This window comes from Protomyctophum parallelum (assembly GCF_964188405.1).
Source record: "Protomyctophum parallelum genome assembly, chromosome: 11".
NCBI lineage: Eukaryota > Metazoa > Chordata > Actinopteri > Myctophiformes > Myctophidae > Protomyctophum > Protomyctophum parallelum.
The window spans coordinates 36,680,766-36,703,306 of NC_139707.1; the positions used below are offsets into that span (position 1 = coordinate 36,680,766).

At 42.5% G+C, this 22,541-nt stretch overlaps 1 protein-coding gene across 1 annotated transcript in view; it reads right to left on the reverse strand.

The window, feature by feature from the left end:
• Window positions 1–2,705: 2,705 nt before the first annotated feature.
• The window catches only part of nalf1b (NALCN channel auxiliary factor 1b), a gene marked incomplete at both ends in the record, with an annotated part of 137,018 nt that continues 117,182 nt past the window's right edge, over window positions 2,706–22,541 (reverse strand). Inside the window, 2 exons of the mRNA XM_083776342.1 lie at window positions 2,706–3,019; window positions 8,617–8,788. Coding sequence (XP_083632468.1) covers window positions 2,706–3,019; window positions 8,617–8,788 — 486 coding nt within the window. The remainder of the gene's footprint in view (window positions 3,020–8,616; window positions 8,789–22,541) is intronic.

Sequence of the window (22,541 nt, forward strand, 5' to 3'; positions counted from 1 at the left end):
ATCGATCGGGGGTCTAAAAAAACAGTAGGCCTACACAAATTCTGGACATGGAGTTTGAAATTGAATGATGACGCTTTTATGAATGCGAACGGTAACGACAATCGCAAAAGACCTTGAAATGGGACACCTCAGCATATACAGTACATGTACATATAATCAATAGACTTGAGGGTGGGACAAACGGTTAATCCTTTTAATACCTGATCTCCAAGCCCCGGTTCGCGCGAAAGAGACGAAACGTCTAGAAGGTAAGAAGAGGTCAGCCCTTGAGTTCACTGTTCTTTTCTCTTCGCGCCGCGTTAACATTTGGATCGGTGATCTCCAGCATATCTGCCAACATCAGGCCACAATCAGGCCATGCTGCCTGCTTTTGAGTACGCACACACATACACGCACACGCACAAACACACACACACACACACACACACACACACACACACACACACACACACACACACACACACACCCTTTCCTCCAGGATTAGTCTCCCTTTAATGTTCTCCAACCATAGCGAGTTGAAATGCCTCTGTTCCTGCAGGTATATACCAGTAATGACACAAACAGTATGTCGTATATGGGACGTAAAACATGTGGTTGCGCCATGTCTTAAGTATTTGGATGCACATGTAGTGTATATATACGTATATAGTGTGTTGTTGATGCCAATGTTTGTACTGTATGATCATAATAAGCCCTTTTACTTGATGAGACACAAGTTGGATGTTTTGATGGAGATAAAGTAGAAGACAGAGGACATGCTACAGGAGTTGTTGAGGAAGGGAACAGGGAGTAGGGGCTAAGGACACTCAGTAAACGAAAGAGGTTGCTCAAAAACCTTTTGCAGACAGCCAACTCATGCAGTTATTTAAAAAGAGGTTACACATTCTGGTTTAAAGGAAAGGAGTTAAAATAAAATGAAAAATATCTATTTTGCAGCTCCTCCTCCTCTATAATATAGTATGACAGGAATAGGACTATCATATGTTTCTTAATAGAGTCAAAAGATGTTCACACTACTGCGAGCTGTCCTTAGCGAGGCCTTACTTCATATCAAGTGTTCCAGTTATGAAAATAATTATCTTTTTGTTTTTCTTTACCTTTAGTGGGGGAAGTACAGTTTACACTCTTAAAAGTAACATCCAGTCATTGTGATTTCAACAAGAGAAATAAGGTTAAGGGTACAATTAAGGATTCTAGTTGGCTTTGAAAGAGTGTTTGTGTAAAACCGGGGAGAATATGCTAAAAGGACCATACCGCCATCAATGTCATTGTGTATTCTCAGCATCGAACATACAGTATACTGTAGTATATCATTACAAAAAAGTTTCCACATTTGTAAACCTTTTTGCCATAGTCAGTCAACCTGAATAAATGAGTAACTGTTCAGCTAAGAAGTTGTGATTAGATGGGCGGTTGGTTTGAATTTGGTTCATAAATCAATCTTGTCTCCAGACTTTTTCAAACAAATCCACAATTCATGATGCATTAAAAACCAGCTGCGATGTTCACTGAGCTGTATTATCATCTATGTCGAGCAAGTTTCAAGTCTCTGCAAGCTGATTGTACAGAAATGAATGGAACCCAGTGGCTTCTTCCACAAGAAAAGAAACTCTATGCTTTTGTAAAAAAAGTTTTTTGCAGTAATTGTCAGTTGTATAAACATGCCAGACTGCAGGTATGTTCCTTCAAGATGTTTTGTGGTTGCTATTGTGCTGTAAAATTATTGATATATATGCATGTTATTGTTCAAGTTGGGGGTATGTGGTGGAAGAAAGTAGTGAAACCAGCTCTCTGAGACAGAAGAGACAACCGTTTCAAATTGCTTTAAACGAGCTATTGTGAGATATGGACCACATTTTTCTGATATTGTTCTCCAATGATATTCTTCCTTCTTTCTACTGACATCCTTCTAATTTTATTGAATAATCTGGACACACTATTTTGACTGGATAATACCTTTAAACTCTAACAATAAAGCTCTTACATCTTTAGTAAGAATGTGGAAAATAAGGAAACATTTTAGGCTATACCCACATGTGCACACATGCACTCCCAGTCTCTCTCTCTCTCTCTCACACACACACACACACACACACACACACACACACACACACACACACACACACACACACACACACACACACACACGCACACAATGCATTATTATCTGTCTTATTTAGATAAAACACTTTCTTCCTGTATGACAGACCAATAAACAAACACAAAAGCATGAACATTAGAAAGAGAATATGATTGTGTTAATCCATAGAGACAGCCAGTGCAACAGAAACCCAAACTGGAACACGGTGTAAAAAAGCGCAGTGAGAGAAACTCAGCATTGAGGAAGCCTTTTCCACTCAACAAAAGGCTGTGGTATTGTCCCCTTGTTCTGCGTAAGGAATCATTTTAGTTCCTTTGTGTCTGTGTGTCTGTGTGTGTGTGTGTGTGTGTGTGTGTGTGTGTGTGTGCGTGTCTGTCGTTTGTTTCTTTTGATTGATCCGTGTGTCTTTCGTCGCCGAACGTTCCCACGTGTTTCTGTCGAGTTTTTTTTGCCAGTAAAGCGTTGAAGAAATATCCACATGAGGCACACCGCTCCCAGCCGTTGCAACAACTGTGACTGTATTTTTCCACATGGGTTGCCATGGCGAGGGAATCCCCCTCGCTCCGTCCCTCCCTCCCTCCCTCCTTCATCTCTGGCAGCCCTATCACTCTTCGTTGGCAGGGCTCTCCTCCAGAGGCGCGACGATGGCGGGCAGGCCCAGTCCCGTTGCATTGTGGGAGGAGGTGGCGGTGAGGCTGGCGACGGTGTGCAGGAGGACGAGGACCAGCAGGCAGAGTTTGAGCCGGCTGTTACACAGTCTGCAGGCTGCCGAGGAGCTGAGGGAGGTGCGGTGCTGGCACGGCGGGTGAGTCCTTTTCAGGGTCCCCCGGGAGCGGTTGTCTGCCTGCTTCAGGTCCCACCGCACGGCACAGCACTCTGCGTCTTTGTCCACACCGGACGGATAGTCTTCCAGCAGCCCTGGGAAAGCAGAGGGAAACATGTGCACTGTTTTAAGAGGAACTCTATAGTGGACCCTGCATGCACAGTCAATGTTCTTTATAGCCACTTGATGAACCCTATAGCATAGCATCCATTATGTAAAATATTAGACCGTTTGGGCAGTCTAGTCAATATATTTAAGGAGTTCATTCTGTGAAGGTGTCCAAAATTCAGAGTCACTTCTGTCTGGACCACACTTCATCCTAACATCTCTTTGGCAAAGGGTGATTTTGCAGTCAACTGCACAATAACTCTTGCCGCTTGCCCACATTTGTCGTAAAAAACCCAAAGAACTTGTTCGGTACTTAAATGATATCCTCCTCCTGATATGCAGTGCATTATTATCTTCCAGAAGCTTTGCGGCAGTAGCAAGGTGGCCTTAAGTTTAAAGAGGCTCCGTGCCACAAGGACAAGGCCATCGATAGCTAATTATCCTCCCAGGAAGACGGCAAACACTTACCTGCTCGTCCACTGTAAATTCCTTTAGATAAGAGCATGCCCTTAATGACTGGATTGTAAAACCTGGACACTTAGAGGAAAGCCCTCCCATAGCACACACATGTTACTGGAACACGGTGTAAAAAAGCGCAGTGAGAGAAACTCAGCATTGAGGAAGCCTTTGTGTGTGTGTGTGTGTGTGTGTGTGTGTGTGTGTGTGTGTGTGTGTGTGTGTGTGTGTGTGTGTGTGTGTGTGTGTGTGTGTGTGTGTGTGTGTGTGTGTGTGTGTGTGTGTGTGTGTGTGTGTGTGTGCGTCTCTGTCGTTTGTTTGTTTTGATTGAACACTATAGTACATGACACGTTTTGCAGTGGTTTTCAACCAGTGGTTCAGGGACCACCAGTTGTCCTTGGAGGCGGTTCCAGGTGTTTCCCCATGCTAAATGATGGAGAGTTGGTAACCAAACCCTTATACAGTAGATCTTTTACTCTTGAGAGCGTAAAATTAAATCTAGCCGGGGAGCCACAGGCCCAACATTTGAGAGGACCTGTGATGTCATGCCGTACTTTTTATTTGTGTTTTTCTATTCATTTCTGACCCGAGATCAGATTCTAACGCACAGAAGAATGGTGGTTCTTTAACGCATGTTGACCTGAGATCAGATTCTAAAAATGTCTTCTAAATCCTGACAGTTTTCAAAAATAGCAGACCTACAAGCTCGTAGCGCGCCACTCGGTGGCGCGCTATGAGCTTGTAGATCTGTTATTTTTCAATAGCTAAAGCACAACATAATGCTAATACCAAAATGGGTTAAGGTCCAAAGAATGAGAGGCCGCCTGCTCTGCCGGAAACATCTCGAAAAAACCCCTATAGTTTGACATGTCACAACCCCAACTTTCAGCAGCTGTCACAAAGTGTCCCATGGGAGTTGGTTTGGACCAAATGTACATGTTATAGTAGACACCTTTTATGAAGACATTTTGTGTAGAAAGCTTTTATTTTGCAGATTTGCCACACATTTTGATAATTTTCTCTCTCTAAGTGTAGCCTCTCAGCTCTGATGTCTGAGACGGGGCTGGCTGGCTGTGCGTGCTGATAGATGTGCTCTGTGAACTTTGAAGCTGGCTAAATCTGTTCCCACTCTGTTACAGCCTGACTCTAAAGAGCTTAAGTCTGACAAGAGCGTAATTACTGCAGTAATCTGACAAGGTCTGCATTCATCATGTCCACCCATGCAGGCCTGTTGAGAAAACACTCATAAATATATAAATATATTAGAGAGAGAGAGAGAGAGAGAGAGAGAGAGAGAGAGAGAGAGAGAGAGAGAGAGAGCGCAGTGGTGGAAAAAGTACTCAATTGTTTTACTTAAGTAAAAGTACCAATTCTGCAATTTAGAACTACTTCGTTACAAGTAAAAGTACGGAATTGAAAATGTACATGACTAACAGTACAAACGTATCGGCATCAAAATGTACTTAAAGTACTAAAAGCATTCATATTGCAGAATGTCACATTTCACAAATTCAAAATGTGTAGAAAATCTATTGAAAATAGCCGATCTAATAATTGTAGCAAAATAAGTTGTAATAAGTTGTAAGTAAAAGTACTGGCAATTGGAAATACTCAAGTAAATTACAAATACCTCAAAATTGTACTTAAGTACAGTACTTACAGTATATCCACCACTGAACATCTTTTTTTTTTTAATATTTGTTTTTGGCTTTTTGCCTTTATTTATAGTTATTAGTGAAGAGTCAAGACAGCACAAGAGGGAGAGAGAGACGTGCAGCAAAGGTCGTCATGAACGGGACTCGAACACGTGACGCGCTCATGTCAGGCCAGAGCCTATTATGTGGCATGCACCTGGACCATTTGGCCAGCCGGTGCCACGAAAGTCCAACATCATAACCACTAGACCAAAGGGATATCCCTATGGACTGGAGGAGATATTAGACTTTTGAGGCCATCAGGCAGATCCTCTGAGCCACTCTGCTACACGTGCCGTGTTTGCACAACACAACACACGCACGCACGCGCACACACACACACACACACACACACACACACACACACACACACACACACACACACACACACACACACACACACACACACTTTCTCCATATGCCCCTTTGTGTTCCACTCAGAAATTATTACAATAGCGTACACAGTAATCTCTCAGGGTTCCACAGTAACATTGTTTTTTGTATACACTATTAGGCCTATCGTGTGTCAAACGTGGATGTTGGACAACGTTGTTAGATATCACCAATGTAGCAACAGTAGCCAGTCCAGTAGCCTATAGTAATTTACTGTAGCTAAGCAAATGGGCCTACATCCAGACCAAAATTTGACCCCAAACATTGTCCCCCTCATTTTTTGATAACAACTCTTCAACGTGACCACCAGAGGGAGACATCAACATGTGGTGTTACTGTGTTTGTGCACACAAGTAATAATAAATAATAAACTTTATTTGTATAGCACCTTTCATACATAAATGCAGCTCAAAGTGCTTCACAGGGCAGGACACAAAAATATAATACAATAAAACACAAGTAGTTAAAATGATAGAACAATGGCAAAGAACAAAATTGAATATAAGAACATAAAATAAATAAAAACAAATAAAAACACCACATGCAGCAAATCAGTCAGGGCAGGGTAGGAACGTGCATAGTAAAACTCAACTAAAAGCAAGAGTGAAGAGGTGAGTCTTGAGTTGAGATTTAAAAATGTCTACTGAGGGTGCGTGTCTGAGCTCGAATGGAAGTTTATTCCAGGCTGTTGGGCCGTAGAAGCAAAAAGCTGCCTCACCATATTTGTTTGTGCACATTCTTTTAGGCACTTCAAGTAGGCCAGCATTGGAGGACCTGAGGGGGGCGGTTAGGGACATATCTAGGTAGGCAGTCACGGAGGTACGGAGGTGCGAGACCAAGTAGTGAAAAGTAACTAAGTACATTTTACTCAAATGATTTAAACATATTTTAGTTTGCTTGTTTGTGTGCCAGTGTTACTGTGAAAGTTTGTCTTCTGCATTTTGCGTTCCTGCTTTTGGGCTCTGCATGCCTTCAGTTAGTCCAGTGACTATATACCGTACAATTATGTGACTTTTCAGATTCAGGTTATCGTTAAACGTGCCAGTATGAACTTAAAAATAAAAACCTATATATAGTAACCATAGTGCACTGCAGTTTCTTCTGATACTATTCAGCGAGTCTTATTTTGAAGAGCCCCTATACAGGAAGTCTGATTGTAGTTACTTGCTACTTGTCTGTATAGTGTGAGGCTTCGTACACACATAAAGAACAACTGTGCTGTGCTCTGCCGGTGTCTCATGGCCACCAATGCTTTTCCAATGGAAGTCACGTGGTTTGACCAAACACCTGTGTTTGATTGCCCCCCCCCCCCCTCCCCCCATCACACACAACTGTTTGGTCAAACCACGTGACTTTCAGGCGGCCATGAAACACGGACAGCACAGAGTATGTTCGTCTGATATGTGTGTACGAAGCCTTAGGGGAAAATCAAAGCTGTGAATGAATGAATGAATGGATGGATTATGTTTAAGGATCGCTCATATTAACCTTTATGGAAACTACTGGTCTTTCAATCATCCATTGCAGTAGTGGTGAGTCTCATGGATATAGTTTTTCTGCTTCAGTCTCTCTCTGTATTTATACTTTGCCTGTTGCTACGCGTGCGTTTCTCTTAGCCAGAGCCATAGAGTTAAGACGGAGTTAGGAAAACTCTGTTCACTTCATGGGGCTTCAGTCCAACGTTCTACATAGACTTCTATTGAGAAGTCGGGTTAATCACCGGCTAAGAGTCTTTTATAGAAGCATTCATATTTTAGATGCGCGGTCACGGGGAGTTGCTGTTGCCACTGAACACAGTCGCTTTATTTATCCAGTGCGATTTGAAATGGAATACTGCATGAAAAGAACTAGAAACGCCGCATCTACCGCCTTCATCTTGTTTCAATGCATCGAGGCTGAAGGGAAAGCAGTGCAGGATTTCATTAAAAAGGCGTTACAGAAGTCGTTTGCCTGGAATGAGTTTAAGGGAAATTGAGGCCAATGCATTGCAATGGCGGCGGCGCCGCGCAGCGTGCGCCTTTCCCCTGTTGTTGGAATATCTTTTAACACTGTAGCCTACGACAAGCGATTACACCGTTTTTAAAAGTGGATTTTCATGACAAGCAACTCGGCAGTGTCGTTTTTGGCAGCAAATTTAGATTTGATAGTTTCAATCATAGTCTCTTAAATAGTTTTCATTTAGTTTTAGTCACATTTTAGTCACCTGGAATGTTTTAGTGTTGGTCTAGTTTCAGTCGACTAGACATCATAAGATTTTAGTCGACTAAATCTACAGTTGATTTAGTGGACGCGTTGTGAGCTTGTAGATCTGCTATTTTCAGCATGCAACCAAGTGTATAAAATGACATATATGTACTTATAACATTTTTGTCTAGTTTTTATTTGTTTGTACGAAAATGTCAGTACGTACATTTAGTCTTAGTTTTAATCATCATAGCTTAGTTTTCATTTAGTGTTCGCCAGTGAAATAAGGTAGTCGGCGAACATTTTCCGTCATAGTATTAGTCCACGAAAACAACTCGGCGGTCTGTATAGTGAAAACATGTGAGATTGTTTAAATAATCACAGCATTACAACTGTTAAAGATGTAGTGCCACCATTTTTTCCACCCTAAAACATGATCATCGGGTATTATTACAATATAAGGGGGAAGAACTTTTTCCAAAAAGTGTACAGTATTTGTTAAAATCATGCTTTTATGTGGACACGCCCACCAGTTCATTAAGTATGCCTGGTTTGCCTGTTGGGTGGTAATGGGTGGTGATCTACCTGAACTAAAGCCGCACCCACATGCTGTAGTTGTATGATAAAGGGGGAAGGGTTAGGGGAGGGGCTGATAGTGTGGTGTCACTATATTACTGTTTACTTCATTGGCCCGTTTGACTGTCAAGGGTTCAGCCTCCAGGAAGAAACCCTAAATACAAAGTTAATACACAATTGCACATAAAAACAACTGTGTCTAATGAAGTACTGTCACCTCATAGACACATGCAAAACTGGAAAAAATACAAAAATTGTGGCACTCCATCTTTAAGCTATACCTGTGCATATAAAACTGGGACTGCCTCCGTGGATGAGATCGTCGTTGTCGGGCAAGATGAAGGGGCACCTCTGCTGCACCTCCAGACAGAAGTGGTGACAGGGGATCCGTCCGCTGCAGTGCATCTGTGTGGTCTGGAAGTACTGCGAACAGAGCCAGGGCTTATACACCATCTATAGGTACAGGACACAGGAGAAACAACAAGGACACCGTTATTATAGGGGGTGGGTTGAGTCAAGGTAAACTTTATTGTCCACAAGGGAAATTTGTCTTGGGCTTTCACCCCAGCTACAGCCACACATAGAACATCAATGACAAAAAAACAAAAAAAAAGTGCTGAGTGCTGTGGTGGGGAAAGAAAATACTGAAATGTTTTACCCATTTTGACCTGGGAATGACTCTACAAATGCCTTCTAAATCACTGACTGTTTTCTTGAAAAACCCATGTTTCTGTGTCGGTTCTCAAACTATTTCATGTCAAGGACCCCAGGAATTATATGTAATTGGCCGCCGACCCCCATCTGAAAATATGTTGTTCCAGGGACCTCCCCTGCAGAAGCAAAGATTTGAGTTAAAAAACGTTCACTCTGAAAGAATATCATTCAAAGATTTGCGCCACATTTTCACGATTTTTCTAAAAACCGAGTACTGCGCTACGAGCTTGTAGATCTGCTATTTTTCAATAGCTTAAAACACCAAAAGGGGTTCCCGCCCAAAATGGGTTAAGTAAAAGTATATTAAATTCTGCAATGTCGATGGACTCCGTTACAAGTATATAAGTCCCCTTATTAAAAATGTACTCGAGTAGAAGTACAAAAGTATCGGCATCAAAATGTACTATTTAATGTACTCATATTGCAGAATGTATCATTTTCACACGTTCAAAATGTGTACAGAATCTTTTTTTTTTTTTTTTTTTTTTTTTTGCGGCTTACGCCTTTTTATTCGTTTTTGAAGGGACAGACAGTAGGCTGACAGGAAACGGGAGAGAGATGGGGGAAGACATGCAGTAAAGGCCGTGTCGGGCTCGGGAGTCGAACCCGCGGCACACTGCGACTGGATTACCAGTCGGGTGCCCAGACGGTTACGCCACCGCCTGGGCCTACAGAATCTTTTGAAAATCTAATGGCTGAAGGTGCAAATCTAAAATTAAAATCTCCAAAGTAACTAAGGTTTTCAAATTAGCGTAGTGGGGGTAAAAGTACAACATTTTGTCTCTGAGATGTAGTGGGAGTAGAAGTAAAAGTATTGGAAATTGGAAATACTCAAGTAAAGTACAAATACCTCAAAATTGTACTTATGTACAGTACTTGAGTAAATGTACTACGTTACATTACACCACCGCGGGTGAGTGCTGGGAGAGCACGGGAAGTGTATGTTGATGGGTTAGATAGAGAAGGATGCAATTGATAACACCCACACACACGCACGCACACACACACGCACACCCGCACACACACACACACACACACACACACACACACACACACACACACACACACACACACGTACAGACAACATTATCCATGACCTCTACTTGCTATATCGATTAGCCCGGCCATTGATTTGACTTCCTGGTATTCACTGTTATGTTGCTGTTATACTGTGTGTGCTTTGCTGCCGGGAGGTCGTCACTTTCTCCCAGTCAACAGACAACAGATAGTATAGCTGACCAGAACAACTTTCAGTATTATCATGTGTACATCATGTCACAAGAGTACAGGCTATAGCAGCTGCTTGTTATTTCGAGGATAGCTTATTTAGTTTTAGTGTTGTGCGGCTCTGAAGGAGCCTATAGGTATATGCGATTCGACCAATATATCAGTCATACTGTATAGTGTTGGCCGAGTAGCGGGGCTAAAGAAAAATGGCTTTGAAATCAATTCGAAACAGTTCTCTGAAATACCTATGTTTCTATGTTAACTAGTATGTTGTTCCTTTTTATTTTAGCACAGGTCGACAGGCTGAGAGTCCAGAGCTATATGGACCAGAGCTAGTGTCAGGGGAACTCGTACCCCTCAGTGTATCCGTTGTACCCGTATGGCTGTGTCCAACTGTCCATTTGGCAGTTTGATGTCTGTGAGATGTCTGTCTGTGTACCTTTCATGCATGCCCATAATTAATACAATTTAGAACAATAATTGGAACATGTAACTCAATTTAGTTGTTGATGCTAGGGCAATTAGCAGAACATCTAACCGTATAATGCGGTTTATATACTATTATATACAAATCCACCAACTAGTATTTGACAAAACGTAGCGCAAGGGAAGAGTTGTGTCGAACTTGGACTAAAATGGTCTACATTTCTAGTATGGCCTTTATAGATCAGCTATTTTCAGCATACAACCAAGTGTAAAATGACTTATACTGGATCTCTTGTCCACTAGTCCCCTCCTAACATTTTAGTCTAGTTTTTATTTGTTGACTAAATCGACAGTATACTTAGTCATAGTTTTAGTCATCATGGCTTAGTTTTCGTTTAGTTTTTATGTCGTTTTTGTCAGTGAAAAAAAGGTAGTCGACGAACATTTTTCGTCATAGTATTAGTCGAAGAAAAAAACACTGCCCACCACACACACACACAACGGTGGAAGCAACCATGTAAGGTACCACCTTCACCGAGAGCAGATAGTGTCCTGCTCAAGGACGCGCTGACACTGACGCTGCAAGTCTTTGTTACTTGAAAAATCACACCAGTGTGAAGTGGTGCAACTCCTGTGTATTGGTTCTCTGTATCGTTCCAATTTGTATCATTCCAATTTCTTCTCTGTATCGTTTGCGGTGGCAGCCATGTCACATACTTCTGTCGTTCCAATTTCACACATGCGCACACCACTCGTGCTCATGGTTACAGGTACATCGCAAACACGTACACGGACATTGCATGCTGGATGTAGAAGTGGTTGCACCACTTAAAAAGAGACTGAGACCACTCTGCCTTATTTTTTTTTACATTATTTTGTTCAGTCAGTGCACACCTTGTGAATATTTTATAGTGTTGTTTTGTTTCTTGACGGCAATTCATGGAAGCTTGGGTGAAAGTATGTTCACTCACTCCTTTGCAGCTGTAAAGTTGTGAAAGTTGTGAACTTGGGAGTTGGAGTTGAGTTGAAGACACAGAGATAGGATAAGAGTGTATTGAACAAACAGTATATGCCTCATCATGTGCAAGTTGTGCAACAACAGCCAACACCTTTTCATGAGGCGGTGCATACAAGTGATTATCTTGTTCCTATTTAAACACAAGTTTTTCTGTTTGTTTGCTTTAAATCACAGGTTCCAGATACTAGGAGCATGATTGCGTTGTGAGCTTGTCTATCGGCAATTTTGTTTAGCTAAAGCTTTCCTTACAATAACAGAAAATACACTATTATAGAACCCTAAGGGACTCAGACTCCACTTAACCATATAAGGTTTTAGTGCTTAACCCATAGACCTGAAGACGATTCTAAAAAAACATTGCTCCTAATTCTTAACCTATGTTCCTACTGTATGTCAGTGGTGCTCAACCTTTTTCATGTCAAGGACCCCCAGAATTATCTGTATTTGGCCGCCGACCCCCATCTGAAAATATGGAGTTCCAGGGACCCCACCAGAAAAGCAAAGATTTGAGTTTAATATAAACGTTCGCTCTGAAAGAAAATGTATTCAAAGATTTGCGCCACATTTGAACGATTTTTCAAAAATAGCTAAAGTATAACATAATGCTAGAAACACCAAAAGGGGTTCCCGCCCAATCAAAGTGCTTAAAGGTTGGATGTGTTTGGTTGATAGATACCTCACTTGCATCTGATTCTAATACATGCAGTGGCATGTGTACATTCATAAAATGTGGGATTTAGCTCACAATCTTCCAGGTGCAATTTGGACATGGCACATTCCTAGTTGTTGACATTCAGCATACAGTGTGTGCGTGTGTCAGTACTATGTGCGTTGTGTGCGTGGACATACGTTCATCATCTGCCAAAATGTATAAGCTGTGCACTCTTGTGTTTCAACTTCCATGTTCAAACTGTGTGCAAAGAACGTACAGCTACGTTCTTTGCACTACGTTCTTTGCGCAGTGAGTGTACGCTGCTCATAAGGGTGGAATCTTCCGTCAATAGCGTATCTTAGTGATCAGAATTGGTTGTTACTTGTTCCAAACGGAGCTATCGGGTGGTCAAAGTGTGTGTGTTTATGTGGGGGGCGGGGGGGTGAAATGGGGTGTTGCGACTCAGTGAATGGTGGTGACGCGCCTGGTTGTTGTTGTTGTGTGTTGTACAGGCTGAGCCACGCTGGCGGCTAGCGGCCGGGGCTAGCAGCGCTGCTGCTGCAGTTTGTAATCAATAATCATCTCTCTTATGAGTCTCATCATGACATGGTGACTCGCTGTAGTCTCACTCTCTGTGACTGTGCAGTCTGTGGCTAGCCTGTGCAGTCTTGATTTGTGAAAAAGTGTTTGGTATACCTACTGTCTGGCTGACACTCTGAGGCGGAATTACCACCAAATAACCGGCATAAATACCCCCAAAACCGACGAAAAACATTTTGACAACAGTCTGGAAGAGGCATTCCTTACCAACGTGCTAAAGTACCAATGTCTTAAGGATGCTACAGCTTGGTTACAAATGTAAAACTGCTTGTGTTCATATTTGGAAGACCTCTGTAATGTCCATAAATCCTGTTCAGTCAGTGAGTGCATACTGTATGGATGGATGGATGTACAATATGTGTGTAGAGTATTTATTGTAGATAGGTACAGTATCTATTATCTACAAGTCTGAGAATTAGGTTGTAGAGCCAGCCAGCCCTACTGTATTTCCTTGAAATGTTCAGAACTGTTCATATGATTGCCTTTACAATTTTACACTTTAGGCATTTAGCAGACGCTCTTAATCCAGAGCGACTTACATTTGAGCAAAAACAAAAGCATGGGAATACATCACATAAAAGTATTTATCATGAAACATGCGTAAGCTAAGAAAGTAACAGTGGAATATCTATATAGTGAAACTATACATACTATACATACAAACTATACATACACTTATACATATAAACTATACATCTTTACTACTATGCTATACATGTGTACTATGGCGTGCTATGACTACATACAATACAATTACAGTGCTGTCTACATAACATGCTATAAGTCTGTATCAAATGCTATATAATCCAACAGAAATGCTATCTAAGGGTTTAGGGTAAGTGCTATGGGCCATGATGGAGTCTGAAAAGGTGGGTCTTCAGGCTACGGCGGAAGATTGGGAGTGATGCTGCAGTTCTGACTGCAATGGGAAGTGCATTCCACAGTTTTGGAGCCAGAAGGGAGAAGAGTTTGGGACGTGTGGAGCGTTGTCCCTGCGTTTTTAGTGAGGGTACTTCCAGCTTCCCTGCGTTGGCTGATCTGAGTGCGCGGGAGGGTTTGTAGGGTTCAATCATACTTGTAAGATATGGGGGAGCCATACCTTTGGTTGCTTTGAATGCCAGCATCAGAGTTTTGTATTCTGTGCGGGCAGCGACCGGGAGCCAGTGGAGGGAGCGGAGCAGGGGGGAGACATGTGAGAATTTTGGCTGGTTGAAGACCAAGCGAGCTGCTGCATTTTGGATCAGCTGGAGAGGCTTAAGTGCACATGCTGGTAGACCAGTAAGGAGGGAGTTACAATAGTCGAGTTTTGACAAGACTGTTGTCTGGATTAGGAGCTGGGCTGATTCCTGGGTGAGGAACGGTCTAATTCGTCGTATGTTATAGAGTGTGAACCTACAGGATCGAGTGACAGCTGTGATGTGAGCTTTGAACGAGAGCTGACTGTCCAGGATAACACCAAGATTCCTGGCTGTTGGGACAGACGTTACCAGGGCGTTGTCTACGGAAATAGTTAGCTCCCGCATAGGGCAGGACTTAGCTGGGAAGAAGAGAAGCTCAGTCTTGTCTGGGTTCAGCTTGAGATGGTTGGAGGACATCCACTGTGAGATGTCAGCCAGGCATGCAGTGATGCGCTCTTCCACCTGAGTGGTAGAGGGGGGGAAGGATAGGAACAGTTGTGTGTCATCGGCGTAGCAGTGATAGGATATATTGTGAGCAGAGATGATAGTGCCAAGGGATTTAGTGTACAGTGAGAAAAGGAGGGGACCAAGTACAGATCCCTGTGGGACCCCAGTTTGGAGGGTTCGGGGGGATGATAACAGACCTTTCCAGGAAACCTGGTAGGTCCGGTCGGTGAGGTAGGAGGAGAACCACTTTAGTGCCGTTCCACCGATGCCTAGCTCCGCTAGGGTGTCTAGGAGCAGCTGGTGGTTCACTGTGTCAAATGCTGCTGATAGGTCTAGGAGAATCAGTACTGCAGAGTGGGAAGCAGCTTGGGCAGCATGTAGTGCTTCTGTGACTGCCAGCAGGGCAGTTTCTGTGGAGTGGGCCTTCTTGAATCCGGACTGGTTGGGATCCAGCAGGTTGTTCTGTGAGAGATGGAGAGAGAGCTGGTTGGAGACGACACGTTCAATGGTTTTAGAAATAAATGAAAGGAGTGATACCGGTCTGTAGTTCTTGACATCTGAAGGGTCAAGGGTTGGTTTTTTGAGGAGTGGTGTTACTCTGGCTGACTTGAGGGCAGATGGGACGCAGCCTGAGGTTATTGAGGTGTTTATGATGGAGGTGATGAAGGGGAGCAGATCAGGTGTGATGGTTTGGAAGATTGGAGACGGGACAGGGTCAAGAGGACAAGTGGTAGGTCTAGAGGATGTTACTAGTTGTACGACCTCGTCTGGGGAAAGAGGAGAGAAGGAGGACATGCATGGTATGTTGGGGTTGGTGTTGGTTGAGTCAGATGCCACTTTATGTGGGAGGGGAGGAAAGGAGCTGCTGATATCATCAACCTTCTTCTCGAAGTAGTTGACAAAAACATCAGCAGTGAGGGATGAAGGTTGAGTGGGGGGAGGGGGTTTAAGGAGGGAGGTGAAAGTGGAGAAGAGCTTCCTTGGGTTAGAAGTACAGGATTGGATTTTGGTGTGGTAGAAAGAGGTTTTAGCAGTGGTTAGTGAGTGGGCAAAGGCAGAGAGGAGTGAGTGAAAGTGTGAAAGGTCATCTGGTAGCTTCGTCTTGTGCCACTTTCTTCATACTTAACGTGGTGGTAGATATCTGGGGACTCAAGGAAGTGTGAGTCGATCGCATGAGCGGTTCTCCAGAACCGGCCCGGCTCTAACAGAGACACGCTCTGGCGCCCATGACCCCAATGGGCACTAGACTATACAGAAAGAAGGCAATACTCCAAATAATAGGTTTAAAACGGAGCCAAGCAACAACAAACAAATAAACACCGGTACGGAGGACGTATCAGGGAAAATATGGATGCTACTGTATATCTCTGCTGTTGGGGAGAAACCACCTAACTCCAAAATGGTTATTTTTTCAGGAAATGAAAATATATATATATATTTCAGGAAATGAAGAAAACCATATATTTTTAAAACTATGCAATACTGCCTCATCAAAGTTGGTATTGTGTTATATATTGTCAATTACTTGCATGAGAGGTGGTGGAGTTGGCTGCTTTAGCTCAACAGTCTGAGGGTCCAATGGAGTTAAGAGGTTTTGTCCAAAGCGCTTTTTAATACTTTTCATTAGTTCAATATTGTTTTAACCAACACACAGACAGGTGTTCAATAGCATTGAGTTATGAAAAAATATGGACTTAGGTGGTTTCCTCCCGACAGCGACGATTATAGCAGCATAACATTTTTGAGTAATATTGAATAAATATGTTATGTTATGAGAGCAGTGTAGATACATTGTTCTGCATGAGTCGCTGTGTTCTAGTGTAGAGTCAGTTAGTCAGATTTGAGCAGCCACAGCTGCTCTCAATTTGGCTCAGCCAATACTTTTCATTTATTATGATAAATCCTCTCCTAACATTTCCTTCAAACAAAATTAGGAAATGATTACACTTTTCTTTTCTTTTTTTTGCCAATTTGCCGATTCTTCATGCAGTTTATGTTTTATACATGGCTGCAAATTGATCAGATTTTTTGATACATGGCTGCACAGCCTGCACTATACGGGCCTCACGGCTCGGCAAGGCTTACAATTAATATGAATATGTGTTGATCAGATTACCTGTACCACTGTCTTTTATCGTGCTAGTCATGGCCTCATTATGATGCAGTGTTATAACATCCACATTTTCTGACTATACGTCAAATAACACATTAACTGATAAGACTATCCGACGTGCATCATCTGTCTCTCGCACGCGCACACACACACACACACACACACACACAAATGTATGCATGACTGACTGAACACACATATCCAGACCTGTGTGTGCTGGTAATTAAACTCCTGATGGATGATAAGGATACTGTACGCATACACACACACATAATACACATGTGCACGCACACACACACATGCACACACACACACACACACACACACACATGGTGTGCGCAAATACGCACACAAATACATTGCGCTTCTCGCAAAGATACTGTCACTGTGTGAATGTCACAGTTAAATGTGTTTACGTTGCCATGCTAATGCCATATCCTGTGCGCATTAGGCTAATATGTGTCTGTGTGTGAGTGATACCTGTTCTGTGAATTATGTGAACAGTACACACCAATCGTTAAAGATTAACCTGTGTGTGTGTGTGTGTGTGTGTGTGTGTGTGTGTGTGTGTGTGTGTGTGTGTGTGTGTGTGTGTGTGTGTGTGTGTGTGTGTGTGTGTGTGTGTGTGTGTGTGTGTGTGTGTGTGTGTGTGTGTGTGTGTGTGTGTGTGTGTGTGTTTACAGAGAACATGTCTCATTTTCCATTTCACATTCACTGTCCAAATTAATTCCAGTTCAGGACCACGGACAGCGACTCAGTCTGTATTCAGTCAGTGAGGACTCGAGGAGAGCTCTTGAAATTGAGACTCACACGGAAGTTCCCATGAGTTCCCATTAGTGGCCCAGCAGTTACTATTTCCCCTCCTGCTGTCCGCAGAAGCATCTTATCTACACTCCATTCAACTCCATTAAACATTTTCATGAATACTTTATGTTTTCAATCGCTATAGTTTAAAGTCATTTCCCCACACTCAGCAGAAGCTCACAGAATCATTACAATGTCAAAGGCAAAACCGTCCACCAACTCCCCTGGGGCTTTGACATGGATCGAGAATAAGTAAGGGATAATATCTGGTCATTGTCGGGGGGGTAATTCACCGACAGATCAGAGACCTGAGACCTGAGATCAGATTCTAAAAATGTCTTCTACATCCTGACAGTTTTCCGAAAAAGCTATGTTTCCATGTCAGTCGTTCTTCGATTTTTCAAAAATAGCAGACCTACAAGCTCGTAGCGCGCCACTCGGTGGCGCGCTATGAGCTTGTAGATCTGCTATTTTTCAATAGCTAAAGCATAACATGATGCTAACACCAAAAGGGGTTCCCGCCCAAAATGGATTAAACTCCCTGAAGGTGAATTATCTCCCGACAATGACCACCTAGCTAGATATTATCCCGCTTATTACATGGCTACCTAACATCAATTATTACATTGACCAAAAACACGACAAAATAAGTATTCCATAAGTTCGCGCTGTCGGAAAACAAGGAAGTGAGTTGATCAAATAGAATCCATTTCCGGATACTGCTTTGTCTATTTCTCGCTCAAATGTTTTCAAAAACATTTTTGAGGGCAATGTTTAGCTGTAAATGACATTGTGTGTCACTAGTGTGTGTGTGTTTACAAGGCTGTCACGTTGGAAACAGCAGTAAATCAGGCGGGGCGCAAGCCGCGCAGCTGGTGCTCAGAGGGTTTGATTAGGCAGAGGTCATTATCAACACATCAGTCACCGCTGAATTCAGCGATTGACCAATCAGAATCAAGCATTCGACCAAGCCATGTATTGAAGTCACAGATTACCGTTTAAACACTACCTTCAAAGGCCGGCTAAACGTCTTGGCGTTAATTTGGAGGACCTAAAGAGACACCTCTAAAAGCCCATTTCGTCTCTGCCTGTGTCATGTTCTGACTTCTAAGAGCCAGAGCTACTCTGTAAGACAGCTGGGAAGACGTGTTAGAGTATTAACCCTGTGGACATGGGTCTCCCAGGGGTCTATTCTTAGTCCCCCCCCCCCTTTCCATTTTTAACTATTTTGAAAAACATTTTTGAATAGTTCAAATAGCCAATCTAAAAGCTCACAACTCCGGCTAGTTGAACAATTTTAAAATGTTTTTCAAAATTAAAATAAGAGTCAAAGATATGTAGAGATAGTTCCACACGCACTCCAGAGGGCCACTATAGTTCCACACGCACTCCAGAGGGCCACTATATAGTTCCACACTCACTCCAGAGGGCCACTATAGTAATAGTTCCACACTCACTCCAGAGGGCCACTATAGTTCCACACGCACTCCAGAGGGCCACTATATAGTTCCACACTCACTCCAGAGGGCCACTATAGTAATAGTTCCACACTCACTCCAGAGGGCCACTATAGTTCCATGCACGCACTCCAGAGGGCCACATTGCATATACATGCCGTATAGTAACATTTCTATTTAATTTCAAATGCCGCATTGTGTGAAGGTGAGTATGTACTGTGTAGGAGACTGCGGCGTGGCTCTGACGATGCACTTCACTTTCACCCATACTGCCGCCGGGTGAGAGACCCCAGCAGCTTCTCACTGCAGTATGTACTGTATGCCTTTGACAGTATGCACTGTATGTGATTCATCATTCCACTGTCAAGTGACAGAGAGAGAGAGGGCGGCTTTCACACCTGCCTCATTGTATCACCCTTGAATCAAACCCCGTGTGGTTTACATTTCATGCGGCGTGGTAAAGAACAGTGTTCCAGCCTGTGTTGCTTTTGTCGACTAAAACGGAGACGAAAAGTGTTCGTCGACTATACCTTTTTTCACTGACGAAAACTAAATGGAAACTAAATGAAAACTATAAGCTATGATGACTAATACTAATACTAAGACTAAATATACAGAGAATTTCGTCAACAGACTAAAATGTTAGGAAGGGACTACAGTGGACAAGAGATCCAGTATAAGTCATTTTACACTTGGTTGCATGCCTAAAGTAGCAGATCTACAAGCTCACAGTACAAGTACTGTACCAGGTCTTATTACTTAACTTAAGACCTGGAGGCGTGATCAATGCCATTTGGCCATTCTGAGTGGCCAAAGAGCATTGACCACGCCTCCAGGTCTTACGTTAAGTAATAAGACCTGGTACTTAAGACACGCAAAATACAGCCCTTTAAATGACTAAAAACTCAAATCAAAATGTCCTGCCAAAAACAACACTGGTTCCGGCTGCCAGCCAGCCCACACCCTGGTCTGCATGAGACAGGCGGTCGCTCTCTGAACCGCGGCAGAAAGGCAAATCAACCATAGCTGTAGGAGAACGCACACACGCTCAAAAGGTTTGTGTTGTGTGTCTGTCTGGGAAAAGTGCAGTGCGTCACACATGCCAAGCAGCATGCAGGTCAAGTGGAAATGAGTGTCATAGTGTTGCATTATCTCTATACTGTAAAAAATGAATACAGTTCCATTTGATTGCATTTGAGCACTCACACAGTTACAAATATTATATAAATTAACTGTTTTTTTCCCCGTCTGGAATGGCGCTGAGAGAGAGAGAGAGAGAGAGAGAGAGGGGGGGGGGGAGGGGGAGGGGGAGGGGGAGAAGGGGGAGGGAGGGACATTACATTTTATATAAACTTTTCTGTCTGGTACATTGTATAAAAAAATCCTTGGGTAGAGAGTGTAAAAAGAAACGCCTCCTCTTCAATCGCTCTTCAATCATCAGTCATTTTCAGGTCAGGTGAAGCACACTCCTCCTTACATCTCTTATTTCTATCATCTTTTCAGCACTTTACTTTCCTTAATATGTCTTATTCGTCCCGTCCACCCCTTTAACATCCTCGCCATTCTCCCCTCTTTCAATCATCTCTCCCTCCTCGACCCACTCTCATCCTAATGCGGTTTGCCTACCTGCAGTGGTTGGCTGGCTGTGTGATCAGTAGAGTTAAGCCATTTAGATCTATGTGTGATCTAAATGTCTTCTGAATCCTGACAGTTTTCTGAAAAACCTATGTTTTCTAATGTCAGTGGTTCTCAAACATTTTCATGTCAAGGAATATATGTATTTGGCCGCCGACCACCGTCTGAAAATATGTTGTTCCAGGGACCTCCCCAGAAGCAAAGATTTGAGTTAAAAACGTTTGCTCTGAAAGTATATACATTGAAAGATTTGTGCCACATTTTAACGATAAAACAAAAAACTGCAGACCTACAAGCTCGTAGCGTGGCACTCGGTGCCGCGCTATGAGCTTGTAGATCTGCTATTTTTCAATAGCTAAAGTATAACTTAAAATAACCAAATGGGGTTCCCGGACAGAATGGGTTAAACCCAGTTTGTATAGATGATCAAACTGGGCTTAATCAAGCCCAAAATCCTGCATCAGAGCGCTGTGGAGCTTGTAAATCTGCTAATTTTCAAGCGCGCGACAAGGTTGTACGAATAGGAGCATAAATTATACATTAGCTTTAGCCATCCTGCTGGATCGCATTATGCCATTACGATTAGGGTAATAGGGTTGTAAACTTGTAATTGATGGGAGCCCTTTTCCCCGCCCAGCGGTATTGGTTTTAAATGGCCCCGGATGACTCTGCCTTGTCAGAGCCTTGCTTGTCTTTAATGTTTTATCTGTCTCTGTGCTGACGGAGACCCTGGGAGTTGGTAGCTAGCTACATGCCGGGATTACTGTGGGCCGCCAGTGCAATTCTGCCTCGGCATACTGTATGTGGTACAACAGTGTATACAGTGTACACTCACTGTTGCAAGAGAACTGTACATTAGCCAGCATAGATGATCACTGGGCGCACGACGACGATGATGATGATGATGATGATGCAAGACTTGTGTATTCATACTGTAGTCTGTCCACAACCAGTGGTGGAAAGTAACTAAGTACTTTTACTTAAGTATTGTAATTAAGTACAATTTTGAGGTATTTGTACTTTACTTGAGTATTTCCAATTTCCACTACTTTTACTTCTACTCCATCTCCACTACATCTCAGAGTGAACATTTGTACTTTTACTTGATTTGAAAACTTGAGTTACTTACTTTGGCGATATGAAAAACACATTAACCACTTCAACCCTATACATTTCGGCCATCGGCCAAATAGGTACATGTTGATGCCGATACTTTTGTACTTTTACTCAAGTACATTTTCAATTCCGTACTTGTAACAAAGTAGTAGTAGTAGTACAATTGCAGTATTGGTACTTTTACTTAAGTAAAACAATTGAGTACTTTTCCCACCACTGTCCACAACGCAACGTGTGCAGAAAAGCAGAGAGAGGGTGGTGGAAAGTAAGATGTACTCAAGTACTGTATACAAATTACAAATTTGAGGATGTTTTACTTTACTGGAGTATTTTACATTTTCAGTAGGCTACCTTTTACTTCCATTCCACGACATCTCTGAGGCAAATATTGTACTTTTTAACTCCACTACAATTATTTGAAAACGTACTCGTTACTTTGTAGATTTGTATCATTGTCATTACAATTACAAAACATACATTAACCACTTCATCCCGTACGTTGGCTATTTGAAAATAGCAGATTTACAATCTAGAAAAGATTTTTGTACATTTTATAATAATAATAATAGCTCAGATTTATATAGCACTTTTCTAAGTACCCAAAGCGCTTTACATAAAACAGTAGGAACAACTTTAATTCAAGAAATAAAAACAAAAAGGCAAGTAAAATGTCAGTGCTTGGTTAAAAACATAAAAGGCTAAGCAAGGGATGGGGGGGGACATCATTTTGAACACTTGAGTATATTATGTCTTTGTATGTAAAGTTTGCACATACAGGACTTTTTCTTGTAGCATAGTATTTATAGTAAGTGTAGTAGT